The sequence below is a fragment of the Ischnura elegans genome, chromosome 4, assembly GCF_921293095.1.
Source record: "Ischnura elegans chromosome 4, ioIscEleg1.1, whole genome shotgun sequence".
NCBI lineage: Eukaryota > Metazoa > Arthropoda > Insecta > Odonata > Coenagrionidae > Ischnura > Ischnura elegans.
The window spans coordinates 39,990,810-40,010,962 of NC_060249.1; the positions used below are offsets into that span (position 1 = coordinate 39,990,810).

General features: G+C 33.4%; 1 protein-coding gene across 1 annotated transcript in view; it reads left to right on the forward strand.

Annotated features, from left to right (window-relative positions):
• The window catches only part of LOC124158120 (potassium voltage-gated channel subfamily H member 2), a 404,742-nt gene that overhangs the window by 358,160 nt on the left and 26,429 nt on the right, over positions 1-20,153 (forward strand). Inside the window, exons 16-19 of the mRNA XM_046533302.1 lie at positions 153-310; positions 6,437-6,523; positions 14,771-15,022; positions 18,688-19,063. Coding sequence (XP_046389258.1) covers positions 153-310; positions 6,437-6,523; positions 14,771-15,022; positions 18,688-19,063 — 873 coding nt within the window. The remainder of the gene's footprint in view (positions 1-152; positions 311-6,436; positions 6,524-14,770; positions 15,023-18,687; positions 19,064-20,153) is intronic.

The window sequence follows — 20,153 nt, forward strand, 5'->3', positions numbered from 1 at the left end:
GTTCACTACATTTGTTTTGCTTTCAATTTCAAGAGTCATTTTCTCATTTTACAATCAAATTTCATATTTCTAGTCTCTAACCTTTAGTATGTCCTCCGCATGCCACATAGAAAGAAATTATTGTGATTTATGGATAGTTATTCTTGTTTCAGTGAGCGCTCTGGCCATGGTATTCTGGAATTTTCTCCAGAGAAGGCAGGACTGGATGTCACTCCCCTTAACTTAGATTTTGGAGAAGGGACTGGAGATGGTGAACAAAGCCGTAGTGGTCAGCAGCAGCAGAGGTCGTCCACATTCAACTCAATAGCAGGTATGTAAACTGCTTTGCCTTAGATAGTAAGATATCATGTTTGTCATATGATGATGACAAGTGTTTATTTAAAATCCTGCATTTGCTGTCAATTATAGTTCTCTTCCCTTTGAGTAGAATATTTAAAGTGTTCTTCCAGGTAGATTTGGGAGATGCTAAATATTTAATATTCCATTCAAGGTAGCTTTTGAGGCTCATTGTTGATCTTTAAATTACTTCTGTGTTTAATTGTAGCCCTCAATGTCTTTCACCCTCAGGTACTTTATAATCTTTACCCTTGTAGGTAATTTCTTCTCACTTCGTTAAAGTGACATTAGTATTACATGTTCTCATTAAAGGTTCTTATTAAGCATTTAACTCTTTCGTGTGGGTAAGATATTGATAACATTGAACTATTATGGCAATTATTTGTCTTGCTGTGAAAGCCATGCAATGGACCTCTTCTCATGGTTTTATGGTATTTAAATTACATACAATGATTTATTTTTTATTTTTTAAATTGCAGTTAACTTAATGCCATATGCTTATGAGATATTATCTATCATTTTTCATTGGTAATGAAATAATGTTTTCTGTTAATTCAATTTTCAGCCTATCATATGAGTTTGTTTTCCATAGATTTTCTGCATGCATTTATGGAATGGAATTTTGACCTACAATTATTTAGAGAATTCTTTTATTTACTCTTGTCCATTTGAATTATGAAAGTATTTTGTAAAACTTAATTCTTACTTTCTTGAGCATATTTAGGCAAGTACCTGCTTTTTCTATATCTGCATCATGCTATACTTTAATTCACTGGTAGATTATCCTTAATCTGATATTGTTATGTGTTCTTTTTTCGTAATTAATTTATGCATGTTTATAACTACTGAAGGATGTAACACTTAGTACCTCACCCTTCTTTTTCATTAAAATTAAGGTGTACTGGTTAAGGAAAGTAAATTGTTGGTTGTAAAATAGCCTGTGGCTAGCTACATATGGCTCTGCTGAAATTCAAGCATTTCATGGTTATTCCTATTCTCACTAAAGACTTAAGATCTGTTGAGATCAGCTTTAAGGTAATCAAATAAAAGATGAATTCAAATGCAATGAGACAGTTTGGACCTCCTGATTTTCAGCTTGATATTATTTATAATTATTAATAGTCAAAATGTTAACCAAAGGTCTCAATTACTGCAATCGATATTATCCAGAATTGCCTATTTAATACAATGTACTCCTTATCATGTTAGACACTGTATCCCAAACACACATGGAGGGGGATCTGTTTGCCTTAGTGACTAGAGCCATAAGGAATTCAAATGCGGTTATTACTAAACAAAAATCATTTATGATAAATGTTTCAAGGTAAAATTATATATTGTTACAAGTATGTAAAAGATTAGAAAAAGAAAAAATTGTGAAATGTGCACAAAATGGGGTGAGTATGGTAACTTAGTAGGTGAAGGAAGCATTTGGCTATCAACCTAAGTTACCAGAGATTACCAATCAATCAATGATATTATGAATTGTGAAATCAATTGACTTTTTGTATCATCCTCTGATTTGGACACTTGCAGAAGGATACTTATAGATTTAGAATTTTTCTATGCCATGATCATGTTTTCCATAGTTTTGGTCATGGTACCATACTAATACAAGGTTGTTCGTTACCACTGCCAAAATGAGTCAGTTCTGCACATGGAATCACCTTGTATGCAAGAAGTAAACAAATATTTAAAGAAATTGGGCATCACCATGGTAGTATTGGATGAAATATCTCATGATTTAGTTTTTTATTGTGTCATAATGGTCTCAGAGTTCATTGTATTTGATCTGTTTTGGTACATTTATTTACCCTTTCAGTTGGAATTTAAATTAACAGTGCAAATAAACGATCTACTGCAATGTGGTGTTTAATTCAACTCAATGATATGAGAACCAGATTTGTTTATTATTTTTCATTCATTATCAAGATGTCAATGTTAAACCTAACATGAGTAGGTCTTAGTCAGCCAATGGAAATAAATAAAGCTGTTTATGAGCCTTTCATTAGGGACTGTAAGCCTATAGGCGTTTGCTCAAGTTTGTTTTTGATATCCATTACTCTTCTAATGTGTAGCTATTTTCAGTATCTCTAGTAATGGTGAGCTGTCATAATTTAAGTATTTCCAGCCTCATTTTGAGTATTAACAAAAAATATGAGGGTTTTCACCAGTTAAAATATAAGTGGAGCACTAATGTAGTTCTGAAAGTATTCAAGTTCAAACTTTATGTTCTCTGCTACATGCATTAGAATATTTATACAATTCTTGGGCTGATGAAAATGTTAGAAATGCTTTTAGAACATAAGAAAGATATATTCTTTAAGATCTACATCATTGCTACTAACTTCCACAAGTCCTCTTGGTCCAGCCCTCATCATATGTATGCCATCTAATGAAGGTACTCAGATTCATACTGTCCATCTTTGCACAAAAATAATATTTGAACAAGAAAACTGACACTATAGCAGCCCTCTATTGTAGGTAGTTTCAATTTAAATATCCAGAAAAGGAACCCCTTTTCTGATAGAAAAAGGTAACAAATTTTGTAAAGTGTATACATATTTCAAAGTAATATAAACATACTACATATGTGTTGTTTTGCGGTTGCATTTGCTTCACATCTACAAACTCAGCAGAGAAAATAACCTCCTATTTGGTCGCTAAATAATAGTAATTGCAGAAACTACTGTAAATTTCCTGCCACTCTGTTTCAGAATCTAAGGTATAAATGCCTATTTAATTATGCAAGCCAAAATAAATTTAGGCCGAGTGAAAAAAATTAGCCATTCAAAGCTAGAAAACTTGGTGGCTCAAAACTATTCATGGACATAAAGGCATAAGGGGACTAGAGAAAGAAGAGAAGGGATATTAAGTTTTTCCCTTTCTTCTGAAAATTTAACTCCCGATCATTTTTCTGCAGGCCTTCAACAAAAAGTATACTTCACTACGTTATCTTACTTACTTGTGCCAACATTTCTAATGTAGACTACTATAATACAAATTCAGCTTTTCTCATTGAATTTATTTCCACTAAATGTCTCACTTTTCATTAAATGCTCACTTAATTTTCTTTCTTTTCTTTACCTTGCTTTCACATACTGCATATGTTACACGATGGCTGAACAGATTTACTTTAATTTCTGGGGTTTTTTGTCTCCAGGATGATTATTCATGATACCCGAGGGATGACCTGTTAGTTAGTCCCAGTTTCATGATTCAATTGCATATATTTGCTCTTCTAGAATTGAATAGGCCTTATTTTTGGCTGCTAGAGCCAGACCAGACCCAAAACTCACTCCAGGGTTACTTATTTTTGGACTTGATGACACCATCATAGCCAATCTTAAAAAGTACATTTCCTTTATCAATCCATAGTTTTTGGCGTCTTGTCACTCATATTTCCAAACATGTGCCGGCACCTGTAAATTCAAAGAAAGAGGATACTCTTTGCATCTTCCAAGAATATATTACTCCTGAATTGCAACTGGTTACACGGTTTACAAACTGACCGTCATCTATGGAAAACATTATGACAGCAGGATGTTAATTCTATGTGTTTGAAATTTTCTCTCTTGCCGAGTCTATTTTTCCAAAATTATTCCTTTTTTCCGTACTGCAAAGCTAGTATAAAGGCCTGGTTACACAATACATTAACACGCACGGGTTGATGTTTCAATGTATGACCACCAAAATGCACCGTGTAAACACGCAACTTGTGCGAATGCATGCACAGAAAATAGAACCTATTCTAATTTGTTTCATGCATTCGTACATGTTCTGTTCCGGTCCACCAAAATCATTCATGCAAACGTACATTAACTTGTACGTGTTAATGTACCGTGTAACCGGGCCTTAATGAAACAAGTCCCCCTGTATCCTTGAGCTTATACTTCGTGGTAACCATTTATGATTCGCGGGTTTCATACGTTTATGGATACAAAGTTGCATCACGCGGTTGCGTGCAATTGGAATCTTTTTCTTGTATTTTTCTGGAATCTATGAGTTCTTTCTAGGTCTGACCCAGAGACAGCTCCATGTTATGCCATTTTTCTATTTTTATTTTAAGTGCACCTTCTCTGGCACTCTATTTGCCACTGGATTCATTCATACTGGGCTTTCATCATTTTTTCATATAAAAGAACTAAGATTGTATTTTATTCACGGAAGCTTCTCTGGCCACATTCTCTAATAAATCCCCCTATAGCTACCCTTTTCTTTTTCACTCTTCACTTTACTGTGCTTTTTCACCAATGAAATCTTTTATATTGGCTTTCTTATTATTTTTTGTGAAATTACCCTTATTATTGTTTCCAATATAACATAATAGTGACAAATGCATAATTGCATATCATTTTTGAGAATTGGAAATTGCCTATGCCTCATCATTTTTTGAATGAACCTTAATTTTTGTATTCCTTCAATAATTTTATTCTCTGTTTGGGAATCATATGTGTAAGAAGGACAGTCTTCCTATCGTAGTCTTAGTTTTGCAGTTACTTATTTGAAAAGTGCATTAATTGTTAGCCATAGTTGTGTACATTATGATGAATGTTTAACTGTGTGATTCTAAAAGAAGTTGGCTAAGCTAATAAACTTGTGCCTAATTCAAAGTTACTGTTTATTATATTGCATACAAATTCTATATGGATGAAAGAAAAACTGGTATCCCCAAAGAAATTAAAAAATTTTCATAAAAGCCAATTCTGCCAAGGTGATAATACAATCACAGTTTTGGTTTATACTCTTTCTGGCATAGAAAAAAACTATCTATTTGTTCCTAATCTTAATTGAAAATGAATTTCTTGTAAAAATTATGTATAAACAAGTGGTGAAGCCAAAAAGAATTTCTTTTTGTAGGGAATTCGTAAGGGGTTTTATTATGATCACTCTCCTGATGAAGAAACCAGGAACAGATATGATTATAATATGGATGCATAAATGAAATACTTGTATGAGATATCTTTAGTTAAAGCTCCATAGTTCCTGTCCCAAAATATGGTAATAACATATAGTGTGATTAATTGATATAATCCTTGAATTTGGAAGAGTTCTTAGCCAATTTTTTTCATGAAAAAATTATTCAATTCTTTGATCTAATAAATAATCTACTTTGAGGTACTTAATGAGGCAGTAATTGAATCTTTGGTTCATCTCCCTTAATTTTGCAACTTGAGTACTCTTTCTAGTGCTATCAATCAATGTGGCAGAGTTGACCAAACATCCTGGGTAATTTTAGTTCTTAATGGGGTCATTATTAATCAATTCGATGGGTCAATTGATAAAAATCACCCAGGGGCATTTGAATCTCGTAGGCACATGCTTGTATTCCCATGGAATTAGTTTTTATGTTTGGAGATACAATAATGCAATAAATAAATTACTTAAATCACTGAGTAAACATTTAAAAAATTATTCAGGAGACAACACAGTTTGATAATAACATAAATAGATATTTTTTTAGTGCATTATCATAAATTATTCCATAAATTATTTGAATATTCGTGTAAATAAATCATATAATTTATAACACTTTACTAAAGCCTTTGAAATGTATGAATAATGTTCTACTAAAATATATATCTGTGTTGTTGGTGTGGTATGTCATGATCTACAAAGCCAAATCTCAACAGAAATACATTGAATTCCAGATAAGTTGAATTTTAGGTTCATTGAGTTTTCATCCTTTTACCATTGGTATTCTTTTGTCTCAAGACATGAGTTTAACGTGTTAGTTATTTTTTTGCAAAAAAGTGCATAGATTTCTATATTTTTGTAGCATTTTATTGGATCTGTGGTTTTTATTTTTCAGTCCTTAATTAAATGTTTTTTACAGGTTTAAATTGTTTTATTAGTGTAATGATTTTAACTTTGCCGTTTCTTTAGTTTTTACGCATTGAAAAAATAAAAGTTTTGTGACTTGAATTCCTCAATATCTATCAATTGGAATAACTTTTTGAACTATTATTTTTGATATTTATTTGAAAGCTTAAAATTTTTTCTAGTATTTCAACTCAGGAATTTATTTTTAAAATTTGCTGGTTTTCATCTGTAAAAATAATAGATTAGAACTAACTCAGAGATGATTGGTTGTGCCCAGGCATGTTCACCCAGTTGAAAAGGAGCTTCACTGATCTTCGCTTGCACAAATCGAACCTGCGGCTTGCCAAATCTGATAGTAAATATGGTAAGGAATTGAATGGAAATAAATGTCTGTACAGTTGTGCATGCAAAATTAATTTTATCACATCTGACAACAAGATCCAAGGAGCAAGTCTTAATTGATTTTCTTTAATGCATAATCTGTAGCTGAGGGCATTTGATTAAGCTTTATCAGGACCATTCAATGAGGAAAAACATTTTAAGCATCTTGTTTATATGCCATGACCAAGGCTTCTATGAATGTTAGATGTGGATTGATGCACGTGATTTTCAATATTTAAAAGTTTGTTTGTTTTTTCCACTTGTAAAAATTTAATTTGGGATTAAAAGGTTGCTAGCATGTGTTTATAATCTAATGAGATATGGTAATTTGTTTTGCTTTTTCTTCACCACAGATTTGCTACAAATCTTAGTTTTTTTTATAAATAATTGATACTATGACTGAAGGTTCATTGTGGTTGACTCAATCATTGTAGATTTCAAAATAATTGGTTAATATTTTGTCATTCGCGAAAGGATCGTGAGATATTATGTATGAACTTGGAACGCCCCATTTATATTTATATTGTCAGATGTATAAATTAATGTGTGTGAATCAGAATAGTATAAAAATATGATATTTTTGTGTGTTACCAGGTGCTGTATTTAGTGATGAGTACGATAGTGACGTCAGCGTATCATGAAAATTCTATTAGTTGTAAATATTTTGTTATGGGAAATATTTGAACCAAAACTTAGAATCAAAGCATGATGGGAATCTCTTCATACACTTCACTCAAGCATTATATTGTATATCTCGCTGCATCAAACATTATTTATCACCCATAGATAACTGTTGTCTCATTCTATTTTATGATATCATTCGGATGTTGCTGATTCTATAATTCTGCAAAAAATGATCTTAAGTATTTTTACATAATTTATGAGACATCCCTTGTTAGTAATTATTTTTCCATGTTCAATGTTCAAAAGCAGAAGAAAATTAAAACTCTTCACCTAAGAATTAACAGTAATTGGAAGATTGAGCATGCATTATACATACCTCGAAAGATTCGACTTGTCAGAATATATTACATTCTACTTTGCTGAATTTATAAGTATCTTCTTGCTATTAATTTTAAAGGATACTGTTTTTGTGTGCAACAGTTGGATGTCATAAAAATTTCAAGTGATGCTTTATTTCAAGTGATGGTGAGTGATGCTGCTCATTTACTTCAGCAAATTTTATATCTCAATTGTGTGTCATTGAATGAACTGGCATTCATGTAATAATCATCTTCATATTCTGCAATACTATTTTGTGGAATATATTATGGAATTGTATTAGTAACGATTCTCTAGAGCAGATTATAATCATAATTTGAGGGTCTACTAATTATAGTGACTACACATTTGGACTTATATATATTATACCTATGACACTTAATTTGTGTTCTCATTTTTTAAATCATTTTTACAAATATATTTCTTGATAATATGTAAATTACATTAAGATAGAACGTTGGCATTGAATTGTCATTTTGTTAATCTGTGTAAAGAAAATACTATTTTGAATGATTTCTAATGCCATGCAATGCCACAAAATTTTTGATTTTTCTTAGGGTATCATTGATGAAATGATAGTGAATAATTACAGCTGTAACATAAATCATTAGGTATCCTTGGGGTTTTAGTGTGTGCATATTGATTGCCTGAGAGCATTATGTTAATATTTTGTGTGCATTTGCATAGAAATCAGACGTCGTCATTGGAGGTATGATCTCTAAATCATTTTAAGAATGCTCAATGTAAAACAGTCTTCCTTGATGGTTATATTTACTTTTTTAAGAATAAATGAAAGTGAGGTTGGGAAAATTTGTATTGCTGTTTAATAAAACTTTCAGAGGAGAAGCATATGCTCTCAAGATGAAAAGCAATGAAAAAATTTGAAGAAGTATAAGTCACATGATTTAAAATCTTAAATAGTCATAACAGTTCACCACATGCTTCACTTGGCGTTAGTTACTGAAAAGTTTTGTAGATATTGCAAATTATGCAATACATTTGCATTAATTGCTTATGCAATATTACAATTACGCAAAAAAATGGAATATAAGCTTGCATCAATGAATGCGAATCCTTAGATACCCTTTCCAGCTTTAGGCCTACAATACTAGCACATGCCAATATTTATATGTAATAGGCATCCATTGATTAATAGAATAGTGTTGAAAGTCTAGGATCTCTAATTTGCTATTGAGTGCGTAGTGTGCTAGTGCATGGTATTAATTTGATGAATTTCTGTAAATCTGAATTATGTTGTACACTTGCAGCACATTTATGTGATACATCCAACTTCTGGTAAGATTCCCTTGGAGATTTCTTTTATGTTTTTGTGCACTCGGGTGGAAATTTTCATACAACTCATAACCTTATTTACCATCCTTGTGGCTTTACTTGATTCACATATACTGAATGGTTGCAAATCAATGGCCACATGATAAAGCTTATCTGGATAAATACAAAATCTTGAGAAAGGTGTAGACATAAAATCCTGTTGACAGGGGATATTATACATATAGATTAGTGGGAAATATTTCTTACATTTTCATATCTCTGTAAGTAGACTCACAGTTAACACACTCAATGCAGATGCCTTGAATTCAAGGCATCGGTCCCGTTAGGTTTCTCGGCCCGCCATCTGCCTCCGTATCTTCTACTAGATCCTGCAATTGTGCCCAGCGTCTCAGTGTGTCTTCTCCTGTGACTGGATACAAGTCGTTTGCTTGCAGCAGATTTTTTTGCCTTCTTTTTATTATAATATATTTATTATAATTTTATTATAATATTTAATATTTTCTTTATTAATAGTGCAAATTTTAATAATTTTGAACCTTGTATTATTGTATACGATTAAGGAAGACATAATATCTGATATTATTGCAAAATATTTTCCCGCGTGGCGGTGTGTTATGATAAATTTTCTCAGCATTGAGTGTGTTAAAGTATATTTTGCCTTCTACTGTCCTTATGTGTGTTGTCATTTATAGGTAAAATAATGCTAATTGTTGGTCATTTAAACATCAATGAATCATAAACTCATCATTATATTTATGAGTAGTTCCTTAAAACTTGTTAGTCAGACTTACAGCTGAAAGGATTTCTGTCAAGTTTTCAAGAGTATTTTTGAATTTTAGGCTTCCTATCAGTTCATTGATATTTGATATTGTTTACTGACTAGCATACACTAAATTAATAAAGAATATCCTCATTGAGTTAAAGAAATATATTACTTTAGCATGTTTGAATTTGAGCATTTGGTAATTTGAGAATATATATGTCTGAATAAGCAAAGAACAGAAGACAATGTATTGATCCAAAAAATTCTTTGTTCTGACAATTCTACTCAAAAGAATATTTGATCAGATGTATGGGATTATTTCAGTGATTCTGTTGTCTTTCAATAAGAATAAATGGCATGTGATCCTAGACATATCCATATTACAAAAATAAGATCTAATTTTTAATTTTCCTCTCTAATATATGCTAAATAAAATCCTAGTTAAAGATTCCCTATTTTGTTACAAAATAAGGTTTTTGAATCAATTTCCTTAAGTCCAGTCAGCAGTCGTTTTACAGTTACCCATATCTATTTAGGAATAATAAGAAACTGCAGATAAAAAGAAATTGTAAAATCCTAGTTGAATATTCCCTATTTTCTTACAAAACAAGTTTTTTGAATCAATTTCCTTTACTCCAGTCAGCAGTTGTTATACATCTATTTAGGAATAATAAGAAACTGCTTTTGCTTCAAAGTAAGACAGAAAAATTGAAATTACCTCTTACCTCATTTCCAAATAATGTAGTTGTAAACAAAATCAAAATAATCATGGTTCATTCATGTAATCATGATGTACATACTCGTGAAGTAAGCTTATTCTTTTAAACATCGGTTTATGATGAGTCCTGAAATGCTGGTGGTTGAGACAAGTTATCAAGGGAAAGTGGAAGAACGGGAATGGAACAAGATCAAGAGATAAAGTATGCAAAGGAAGAAATATAAGTTACCATGAAAAGGTTAACTGATACATGAATTCAAGGAAGAGCTGCATGAAATAAATCCTGGGATTTTTAACCACTCATATAAGGATGAAACACTTAATACCAATCAAATGGTTACTTTATTTTGTGAATTTGATTACTTTTCAGCATAACATAATTCTATTTGGACTTATATCTGATTTTTTTTGTTTAAAACATTTTGAATGGTTTGGATTTGGGTGAGAATCCCTAATGTTCATAGCTTCAGCCGGAATCCATAGAAAACGAGGCTAAACCCAGGAAAATTTTTCTTGGGTCATGGTTCATTTTTAGAGATGGTGCAATCATTTTGAGGGAGTGCCCATGAGACATTATATTCCACAAGCAGCACAGTGAGATTTGAATCTGTAGATCCCTTTTTTTTCTCCTGATAACTACAGCTTTGACAGAGGAAGGCATAGAAAAAGATAATATAAATTTAATTCATTAATGTAAAACTATTGTTTTTGCTTCACTATTTTTCTAATGTAGAAAATAGGTTAACCTTGGCTTACAAGACAGTTCTGCTTGTCTTTACCTTTTTGCAAAAGTAAAATTATCAAGAGTTAGGTTTAATTTTAGATGGAAATAGGATCTCAAATCCAGATTCATTCATCTCACATGCTCATTTTTCCTATGCTTAGTAATTCCTCCAAATAAAGGGAAATTCCCCCTTCTGCTGTGTGAATTCTGATTTTACATTCCTAATTAATCCATTTTAGCTAATGTATTTGTTCATTCACTGAAAACCACATGCAAAATATTTTACTTTGCTATGGAATTTCTTTGTAGTCCAAGAAATGTATTCTTTCCCTTTTTGTTCATTCTCTGAAATCATCACAATATTTATAGAGTAGAATTTTGCTTTATGATGGTTATCTGTTATGGAGGGCCAATCGTGCGGATTCTATTGCATGTTGAATTTTCATTATTTCTGAACAAGGAATCTGATAAAAGAGCATTAAAGCATGTAAATCTTGCTGTGTGAAAATGCGTTTTGTCAGCAAATTAGGCTTGTAATTACATTAATGATGGCATATTGTACGAGGGGAATAAAATTGGCTATATTTTCAATTTTAAAAAGTGTGCTAAAATCAGCTTAGATTGTATGATGAATCCATTGTAACATGCAAACATTAAAAAAATAAACCTAAAAATAAAAAATTCATATCGATGACCATCGGCCTTCTGACTAACCTTATCGTTCAAAAAATATTATTTTTCATGGTGGTATTAGTGATAGTAGCTGACTATACCACATTTTGCCTTCATTGTGTATTAGTTTGGCTCTTTAGGGTCTATTCTACTATAAAATTCTCCAATATAATTTGAATGGATTATATCCACCTTGTAGTAGCTATGACATATTCACTTGAATCTTAATCTGATACACATTATTCTAAGTGCCACTAATGTTTTTATATTATTCAAAACCATTTGTATCCCACCAATCACCAATCTTTCCTGCAGGCTTGACACTAAAAAATGAACAAGTTGCCATGTTTGTATGTGTACTTATCATTTTATCACTGGAGTACCACTTTGACCACACTTGACATTCATATTGTTTGCCATTATTTTTGTTATTTAAGTAAATCCTTTCATAACTTTTCATAATTTGATAAACTATTTATTATTGTGAAATTACTTTTTCCTCTGGTCACTTCTGTATTTCCATCTTGTATTTAAACATGTTATCCCATGCTCGTACTATGTAATGAAAATAGTGGTACATACTGACAGTCTTATACCGTAATTGTCTAATATTCATACCGATCATACAATTTGATTGGACTCGCTTGTAAGCTATAATGCAAATATGAGAATTTATTGAGCCATAAAAAATTTAATTATTGCCATCTCTTTTTCAGTCAAATAAATTATCACCAGTTTCTTACTGATTCTCAGCAGTTTCATGCTGTTACATGGCAATCGACTTAGCTCTTCTTGAGCCAACATTTGATTACCTTTGCATTCAGCATCCACCCTGTTACATGCTGGTATAGTGAGGGAAGCTTTGCGGTTTCATAATAGTTTTCTAATGTAGATCTTTGGCCACTCCTACTTAAAAATCATCATAGTGCAATTTTCTGACTTTCAGAAATTGAATCTAGCTCATGTAAAAGACATTGCCACCTGCGTTATTGGTATAAATTCATATGCCATAAGCTAAGCCTGCATAGGTTTTTTCCCTCACCAGTCAAATCATTCTCTGGATAGAAACATTAGATGAGCGAATGCTCTTGTGGATGCAATATTCTGAGGACAAATGAGGTTGGAGATCTGCTTCTTTTATGCAATAAGTAGTCAAATTTTGGAATGAAAATACAATTTATTTCTTACATCCTATTGGAAGAAAGGAAGAGCAGCCTTTTGAAAATGTCCTTAACATAGGTTCATTTGCAAAAATATGTTTCTTCTTCCCTTGTAGCTTTTTTTGTGTAACAGAAAGTATCAGTATTAGTTATCACCATTACATCTGCTACAACAAACATTATTTATTGGTAAGGTAGACATCTGCTGAGCTTAGGTTCAAACTAACCCTGCAGTGCTCAAGCTTTTTTCTGAACGTTAGTGCTTGCAATGGGTCTAATATTCCCATTCCAAGGAACATGGTTGTTTTCATGTTTCAGGATAATAATGTGATTTTAATTATTTGGATCAATAATTCCTTGTAAGAACAATTATATTGGTGTAATTGAGCCAAACACAAGTACATGTGTGTTATGGAAGACATCGCATTATATAATAGATAAATGAATTTCATTTGTTCTTTTTGTCTGAAATTATTATTTCCTATAAGCCATATCCAAAAAAGTTGGTGGAGACATTTTCTTAATTTAATACCAGTTTTAATAAGCTAGGGAATCATGTTTAGTGTGGAGGTTTTTTACTACAACTTTTTTTTGCTTCATTTGAGGTTGATGCTTATCAAAAATTAATAATTAAATCAGTGAATTTGTGTATTGTGAAGCTTTTATGCTAAACTTTTGAAGGTCTCGCCTAAAGAAGTGTTACTTCCAAAAACTTATTAAAGAAAGAAACATCATTTACATTAGGTATTGGCTGGGGTCTAATAAAATCTGGAAGAAGTTGGGGAAACATAAAATAGACATTCTACTGTAGCAGGGGTTGGCCACATTTTTAAAATGTAGCAGGGGTGGGCCATGGGTTGCCAACCACTGGACATCAGGAAATGGATCTTTGATAATTGGTCATTGCCTATAATTATTGGTAGAAATGCAGGAAAGTTTTTCCTAGATATACATTCAGTAATAATGATAATTGCTGCTATGTTTGTAAAATATTGAACAAATACAGTTTGCAGTAATCCTAATTGAAAGAATATCATATAGCATGCATAAAAGTGAAGGTCACAATATATCTCTAAGGTTGAAGGCAAAATATAGTTCAAAATGGCAATTCATTGTAATCTTATCCTACTCAAAAATTTGTTTAAATAATAAAGGCTTTTTGTTGAAGGTAGGCAAAGAATAATCATTCTTAGAATCAGTTTTGAATTTTAACATATTTACATGTTGAGGTCCTAAAGGCTCCTATAAAGAATACAACCTTTTGAATTTATATTGCTTAAATTCAAATATTGTATTTGTATGGTGTTGAAACTATTGCTGTGTTTCATTAGGCAACAATAAGGTCATCCAGGGAACCTCATTCCTATTGAAATGGGAGTAGATGTTCCCCCTTGTCTCAAGGGAACTTAGTTTTTCCATCACATTACATAAATATTTGTAAATTTAAAGGCCTCCTGCAAATTCCACAATTTAAACTGCTTGCTTCATGGGTGAATGTTGGCAACCCTTGTGGGCAGAGCGTTTGACTGCCGATCAAGGATTCCTGGGTTCAAATCCCAGGTAAACCCTTCAAACATTCCTAAATAAAATTTTCAAAGTGTGAGGTGGACCTCAGAAAGGACCTAGCCCCTTTACCTTAAATCTGTGGTACTCACACGCCTGTGGCTAAGCCTGGGTAGAGCTCTGCTGTCACTTATCCATATCAACCTTCAGGTTGAATAACAGATTGTGTATTACCTCATCATCCCCTATGATTACAGGTAGAAATTCAGGGGCAAGTTACCTTGATATATGATGAGGATAATGTAAATGCCACATTTTATATGGTTTAAATATCACATCTCCAAATGACGAAGGAACTCACCTCTTCACTTTGCATTGATTGCACTTTTTACTAGGCTATGTAGGTGGCGATGGTAGTGGCGGTGGAGGTGTAGAAGGTGGAGGAGGCTGGGGATGGTCTCCGTCGGGGACCACAGTTCCTCAGCAGCATCAGAAAAGTGCCTCAGGGAGTCAGAAGAAACAGGGAATCCAATTGAGTGGAAGATCTGCTTCGAAAACCGAACCTTCATCCCCGCCAAATCCCTCATCAGTCACTGTACATACCTGCCCAAAAGAGAGCTTACCTCTCCTGCAGCATGAGGCTCCTGGTAAGTGGTGAAATACATTTTTTTAGTCATCCTTATTTAGATGTAAAGTATTTGTAACTTTTGCCCTTAAAAGTTGCTGTGTGTCTAACAAAATAGGTACCACTTAGAAAGACTTAGACTCATGTCATACAAAAAGAAACATTAAGCCAGCATCAAATTTAGCTATGCAAAATAATTTATTTGCCACCTGATGTCAGCTTTTAGGCTATTGCAATAAGTGAAGGATAAGGATGACTATTTGACTGGGAAGGGAACTGTTATCTGGCTACCCTAAGGAAAATGAACATCTGATGCTAAGGCCTTGCTAGACAACAAAAGCTAGTAACCTTGAATCACCTGTTATCAAATTGGTTCATCTGGAATACCCTTCCATGTTAGTGCAGTTATGGCTTACCTACCCTGTAAATACTGTGTGTTGAATAATGTGTTGCCTACATCCATGGATCATAACACGAAACTTCCAAGTATCCACAAGTAAATATGAGATACACCCATGCCTCGCTTAGTGCAAGGGATGCGTTCCCTGGGGTCTTTGTGCTAACCGAATATGCGTTATTCAAGACCATTTTAACATGGGAAGATATGGATGCGTTCCAAGTAGCATAGGCATTGGCTATCAAATTTCCTATAAACCTTGTATATTACACGACCGTGATTCAGTGGTTGTCTAATCAGGCAGCGAGCTTCTTTGACGATGGCATGCAAAAGCTGGTCCCAAGATACGATAAATGCCTCAATAGTAATGGGAATTATGTAGAAAAGTAGAGTAAAGTATGGCCTTTCAAGAGAATAAATTATTTTTGAAAAAAATGTACTTGTCGTTTTTTTATGTCAAAACGATACTTACTTTAAAAACACGCCTCGTACTTTAAGTCTCACTTGTCAGAGTTATATATTCTCAGGATATTTTGTTTCTCCCTACTAACAATCCGAATTCATCTGCTATTCTGGCACTACGCTAATTATAAAAGAATGAGTAAGTTTCCTTCTATTTAGGACAAAAAAATTTCATGGCACAGTCATATGGTCATACTTCACCCTCTGCCGTATGCTTTGCATACGCAGTACGCAAAGCCATCAGTTCCAAACTTCATCTCCTACGAGTGGTTTCGTACTTTCCTGGGTGGTTTGACTTCAAACTAGTGAGTGTTTTCGGTGTGTGTTTAATTAAGTTAGGTTTCTTTTTTATTAGTTTCATTTTTATCTGTCTTCGGACAATGGCCCTTCCAAAGAAACAAGTGAGAAATTTAAAAAATGGACTTAAAATAGTTGAAGATGAAGAAAAGAATTCGGGCTAGTAGCGCGTGTATATTGCAACGCCTTGTGTTGTCCGCTAGCACATGACAGCAGGGGTGGGGGTAGAGCGAGATACCAGGTGAAAACAAGAAGTGGGATGAAGCCGATGATCAGGTGGGTGTGCCGCTGACAATTAACACAACATTGTTCTCACTTTACACATTGCCGCATTTATATTCAAAATTTAATTGTTAGAAAGGAGCATTTCAAGCAATAAACTATTTTTGGCCTTTGTGATCCATCTCACAACCAATCACTGTGTTGGCGAAAGCGGTTGTTTTAGGCAAAACATGCACATTGCTCTTGTGAATATGTGTACTAGAAATGGCGTTTCATGGATAAGAATTTTTACATCAGAGAGAAATCCATAACGGCAGTGTTAATGCCGAGTGGAGAGCAAAAATTTTTTAGCGAGGTGGCGTGTTCCTTTAGGATATTTGAAAGAGATATTATTCGAATCAACAATATAACCTAAGTGTCTCGATAAAGTACTAGTATTCCTGTAATTGGCTAAAATCTTCTTTGAATCCTTTAATGAATATCATAATTACGCGCCAAAATCCTGCGTTTCCTGGGACATAGGCAACCTAGCCAAACATTCCCGCTTCGATCGTTTTCCTGCATTCATCGTTTTTTTATTTAGTCCATCCCCCTGAAAAACGCTAGATCAAGGTTCCACTGTAGTCGTGTCCCCATTTCCCTAGGGCCAAGTTTGTTAAAGTTTATTCTTGTATTAGTGTAGTGTATGTTGTGTTTGCATCTCGTGTGATGGGAGTGATGGTCACTATGAAGGGGAAAGCTTCCTATATTTGATTTGATGTATAACACTGTAATCATTATGTAAATGCAAGGAAGTGGTAGAAGATTGGATTCAAGTTGAATTGATGTGAAAACGACAATCTAAAGTTTGCTAATATCATCTGTGTTATTTTGTAAGAGTATTGATAGCATTGAAGTGGAAGTGGTTATTGACCCAATGTATAATTTATTGAGGTAACTGTGGTGTATTTAATCTTGTAGTTTTAAAGACTTCTTAGGTGCTGCAACAATTTCCTCAAAGAACTTTTAAATACATATGTAGTCTTGAATTTTTTCGAATTCAGCAGTTCACCACAACTGTGAATGATTTTTAAAAATTTTAACCTTGGAGGAGTCATTTAATGTTCTCTGCTAATATAATGAAGCTTAAACCTCCAAAAAATTCTATTTTATATTCTAAATTCCAAGAGGTGGAACCCAGCTTTGGGATGTATAATTTCCTATTTTTTGTCAATATTTAACTTCAACCCAAATGAGTTAAGGCTCTTTGAGGGAGTTTTTTTCATTATAATTCTTCTCTTCATTTTAAAGATCTCTTCATTTTAAGGGTTAATTTCGAAGGGCTTTAATAACTTACAAATTTCACATTCAATGTTATATTTTGTATCATTATTTTTTTCAAGAAATTATAAAAAAATTCATCCATCAATTATAAATACAGTATTATCATCATCAATCTTATTAACTGATGCTCCAATTGGAGTGATGGGGTTAATTATCTACTTATATGAAGTAGCTTGATTAGTAGCAGGATTGATTAGTTTTCAGAACCAGTATCTTATCTCAAAATAACCCATTGGCCTTGTATTTTTTTAACTCCTTGTTTGTCATTCATTGACTACTTTTTATATAAGTAATACTTTATAAATACTTTAATTAATTGAAAACATTGTAATGGCTTAGTTATTTATTTCATTATAATGATTTTATGAGGGTAAAATAATCATTTTTCACTGTAAAATGATGTTAACCAGAAGATTGAAATCAGTTGGGATCACATGATTAATAGACAGTGGAAAAAACAAAGTTAATCTGCAAACAACTGATTGCATTAGTATCTCTTTATATAACGCAAGTAAGGAACTGATGCCAGTGAACTGCAATATCCTCTTCTCTAGTGAATCCAAGAAAGCATACCTGGCCATCTTGAGAGGACCTCTAGAGTTGCGTTCTATTTAAATAAGTGGGAATTGGTTTGACTAAGAACTTTTTTCTTAAGTCTTTCATTAAAGATGAGGTTGCGACTTACAAGATAAATTACTGGACAGTTTTTCACCTCAAAATGCATTATTTTTTCAATCTTTTTTTTTCATTTTTCCATTTAAATGAATGAGGGTCAGCCATGTTTTAAGGGTCAAAACAGCTTTCAGCGTAGCTATAATGACCAGCACTCCACTTCTCAGTGAATGTTGCCTTGGGTCATTAATATCTCTCTCTTCATTCATATCTTATTTTTATGTCTCACTACTTCATTCCATCTGCACTGTAAATTACCCTGTGCTGTGAACTAAATGGCAAATATTTCTCTTTCCTTCTCGGTGGTAACACAGTTGGGGCACTGGCGAGAGTAGATCAGGAGGAAGGCTCCATTCTGCCATCAGGTACAAGCGAGAGCTGCCTCGGAGCTTCAACAGCAATGGCGGGTATTGCTGCCCAGACCACAACCACCACGATCCCTCCCCCAATGGGTCCTCGCCCAGCCCTCCCCCCACCCCACCAGCACCCCCCAACCTCCATAGGTAGCGCTGGCGCCAGGCTTCCCACCAGTAGGCCCCTCCCACGCCAGAAAAGAGCAATTGTTGCAGCAGTGCCCCCTCCTGCGGAGGACGCAGGGCGGAGGCAGGCCTCGGTAGAGGAGGAGGGAGAGGGAAGGCAGCGTTGTGATGGGGGAAGGGGGGTGGAGGCCAGGATAGATCGTTTAAGCCGGTAGGTGACCGGTGATCTCCGTCTTGAATCTCCCCTCTCTCTGAGGCCCTCCTGCTCCTCTTGCTTGGCTGTCATGCATTCCTTATCCGGCTGCTTTTCATTTTCCCAAATTATGATTCCTTTTATTTTCACTTTCTTTGCTTCTTTGTTAGAATTATACATTGCCCTATGTAGAGTTCCCTCAAGGCTGCCTTCTTAAATTGCTGAAGTTTCTCCTTTCTCTCTCTTTCATTTTCTTATCTTTGGAATCAAAGCTTTATTTAAGTTAATTTATTTCCTATTTAAAAAACTGAATGTCAGTGTACTTGTGGCACTTGGTTTTTGCAACTTAGTAGTATAGATTTTTACCATTATTAGAAAGGTGACTTATTATGAGGTAGGGTCTTTACCTTTTATTTTAACATCTTTTAAAACTGTGATTGATCTCAAATATATTGGTAGTTTGATCAAGTCTTTTGTTTTGTGCTTCTGCCCATGTTAAATTCTCATAGTGTGTGCATAAATATGTATAAATGTATATTAATTTATGTCTAAATAATTTTTGTTACTCTGATGGTTCTTATTGAATTATAATTTCTTTGGAAATTGGTTATTGTTGATTAATTTTCTGCACCAATGCAATTTTATATTCTTATCAAAATTTTGTTTTGCATGAAAAATGCATTACTTTCATAACTATGCTTACTGATTTAAAATTACAATGTTAACAGCTGGTTTATGGTTAAAAATGATTAACTCTTTATAGCATAAGAATGTGATAGGTTTCATTCTGTTATTAGGTTCATCAGAGTTCAAGCAAGTAAGTTGCAAGCTGGATAAAATGGATAGGTAAGGTTAATCATTGATGCACTTATTTCTGTTTTATATGCATTTTTAAGCTTCAATAGTTTAGGCTGGTAATTGATTTTGGTGTTGAACATGTAGTGTGCTTTCATTATATGTATATATGAATTAGAAACCTACGAATTGGCAATAGTATAATATGTGCTGTGTATTGAGAAATGTATCATACTTTTCTAAATATGGAGTGGTTTTTCTATTTTCAAGTAATATTAATTAGCATAAGTGGTTTTTATTGTTTAATCTGACC